Source organism: Lampetra planeri, chromosome 48 (genome assembly GCF_965212315.1).
Source record: "Lampetra planeri chromosome 48, kcLamPlan1.2.h2, whole genome shotgun sequence".
In the NCBI taxonomy this organism is placed as follows: domain Eukaryota; kingdom Metazoa; phylum Chordata; class Hyperoartia; order Petromyzontiformes; family Petromyzontidae; genus Lampetra; species Lampetra planeri.
Genome location: NC_136154.1, coordinates 3,237,037 through 3,239,618, shown reverse-complemented (window position 1 = coordinate 3,239,618; position 2,582 = coordinate 3,237,037). Strand labels below are relative to the sequence as shown.

General features: G+C 40.8%; 1 protein-coding gene across 1 annotated transcript; it reads right to left on the bottom strand.

The window, feature by feature from the left end:
• Positions 1-568: 568 nt before the first annotated feature.
• On the bottom strand, positions 569-1,219 carry LOC144733715 (uncharacterized). Its single transcript, XM_078615741.1, has one exon. It carries the CDS (start codon positions 1,204-1,206, stop codon positions 586-588), a length of 621 nt encoding a protein of 206 aa, XP_078471867.1. The 5' UTR covers positions 1,207-1,219; the 3' UTR covers positions 569-585.
• Positions 1,220-2,582: the final 1,363 nt, after the last annotated feature.

Genomic DNA, 2,582 nt, shown 5'->3' with positions numbered 1-2,582 from the left:
AGCCTAGAGGTGTGTCCTCAGATAGACGGGTGAGGGGGCCGATACCCCCTCAGTGTGTATGTCACAACGTGTGGTGTTGAATAAACAAGTGTGCCTCCAACTCCGGTGTGAACGAGTCATAAGCGTTACTACATAAGCACTATTTGTGCTTACATAACTAATGCAAACATTTACGCATACGATACTGTATTTAAATTGTTACATGATTTACAGGAGCATTTCCGTGAAGTCGGATATCCGTAAGTCGGGTCTTCTGTAACCCGGATACTGCCTGAATTTCCTAAATTTTGGCACGCAATTAAATTAATGTTTTATTTCTGTATTACTATCTGTTTTGTGCATATAGATTTGTAATTGTCTGCACAATGTATGACATTAATTTACACCCAACACACAGGAATGGAACAAAGTAATCATTAAATCACTTTACACATACACTAACTGATGCATGTATTGTAAGTTTAAGTATCGATTTTAATAAATGACATTTTATTGGCTTATTCATAAAAAATCATGCAAACGGTACATAGCAATTACACAGATATTTGGTTTACCCATTCGTCGTGATACATGAATCAATGCCAACTAAAGTTTAACCTCGAGTTTGACAATGCTGATGAGATGCAATTTAAGCCCATCAAAAATTATTTGCAGTTGGTCAGCCAATCCTGATGGGCTACCCTTGCTCATGTCAATTCCAGTTTTTACAATGCTAGCGAGGTCAATGACCATGAAAACACTGGTCAGCGCAATTCCCGCGATTCTTAAACCAGCCGCTGCTGTTCCCCTGATTACCCCAACTGCGACGTCATCAGCTATATTAAGAACAGATATGCCGATCTGAGCTGCACTTTTAACAACTGTAAGACTAATGCTGTCTAATTTACCACCACCTGCCGCCTTGAACAAACATTCCATGTTCTTGATTAGCTGCTCGCTGAGCTTTTTATCTGCATGCAGGGCAGCTGTGACTTCTGCAGTCGTCGTCTTGTCCATAATCGACTTGGCGACTACAGACCCGGCAGAAGTGGCTCCACCAGCCACCCCGATAGTAATTCCAGCAATGGTGAGGCCCAGAGAAGCTCCGAAAGTGACCGGTATCAGGGCGAAGCCGGCGATGCACATAGCTCCTCCAGCAACACCGGCAGAAGCACCAGCGATCTTGGCGATATTCACATTTTTAGATCTTTCTCTCAATAGAATCATGACACGAAGAAGATATTTCAAGATCTCCATTCGCTGCGATTTCCATTCAGAGAAAGTCTCTTTCGTTTGTTTCCTTACGTGTTGATAATTGGGCTGTTGTAAACAAAAGGTGAAATAAATTAGCATGAATGCATTGTGCACTTAATTGTTTTCAGCACAAACATGTACAGTAACCGATGAACTTTATCAAAACATATTTTTTTTATGGCAGTCTATGAAAACAGTGTTTATAATCGCACTATGTGCAGTGTATATGTGCAAACATCAACATTGGTGGGACAAAGGTGGCGGTTATACTTGTGATTATGGTTTTAGTTATGATGTGATTGTGCCTGTGGTCATAATGCAGTTGTTTTGGTTATTGTTGTGGTTACAATGTAGTTTGAGTTGGAGTTATATTGTGGCTATTTCGGTTACGGATATATGGGTTTAGATGTTATAATGTTTATGTTTATATTGTGGCTTTAATTGTGGCTTCAACACAGTTGTAGAACTGTCTTGTTACGATGTATACACGTGGTGTTGATTATATTAAGATTAAAATTGCTGAAAGATCAATATTAACACTACTATTGTTGATGTGAAAAAACTGGGCATCTGTGAAAAGAGCTTTACAGCACATTGGCTTTATCCAAGTTAAATTCATATTCTGATAAATATTCCGATGTTTATATGTCAGAAGTATTGGTATTGTTGAAATGTGAAATCCTTTGGTGTGGTTATTGATATGAAATGTTATCTTGGTTTGAAGCTTTCGTGACTGCAGGAATCCATACTCTTTGGTTCTTTCGGTAAAGTCACGTAGGTTGAAAAAGTAAAATAAAACAAAAAAATTATATATCACGACGTTTCGATCGCAACACAAGCGGTCGTCCTCAGGCAGAAAAAACAATCCAGCAGTGGAACTGCTGAACCAGTCAGAGAGCTGTTACAACAAGAGGTTATTTACGTGGCGATGGGCAAGCAAGCGGGGTCTGAGCTGTTGTGTTAATGGGGGAGATTGGGGAGGGCGATTAGGGGGATTAGTAAGTTAATTGAACGTCTATGTGTAACACAAGCTGCGGCGCTGCCAACTGAGCTGAGAGAACCATCACAATGGCAGTCGTGATAGTGAGACACAAAGCCCATCACACAGCCAGAACCATCGATACATCGAGGCTAAGGGAGCAGAGGTGGCCATGTTAGTGAGACCCCAGCTCGTTAATGCAGAGGCACCTAACAGGGCAATGCAACTCAGAGAGTCGGAGATAACAGCCAAACGGCAGGGAAGAATGGAAGCACCACAGCAAGTTACGACTTTGCTTGGTTAATAACGTCCTTCCAATGATTGTTCAGCTTATACCCATCTTCTTGGTTGAATTGTCTCTGTGTTTATA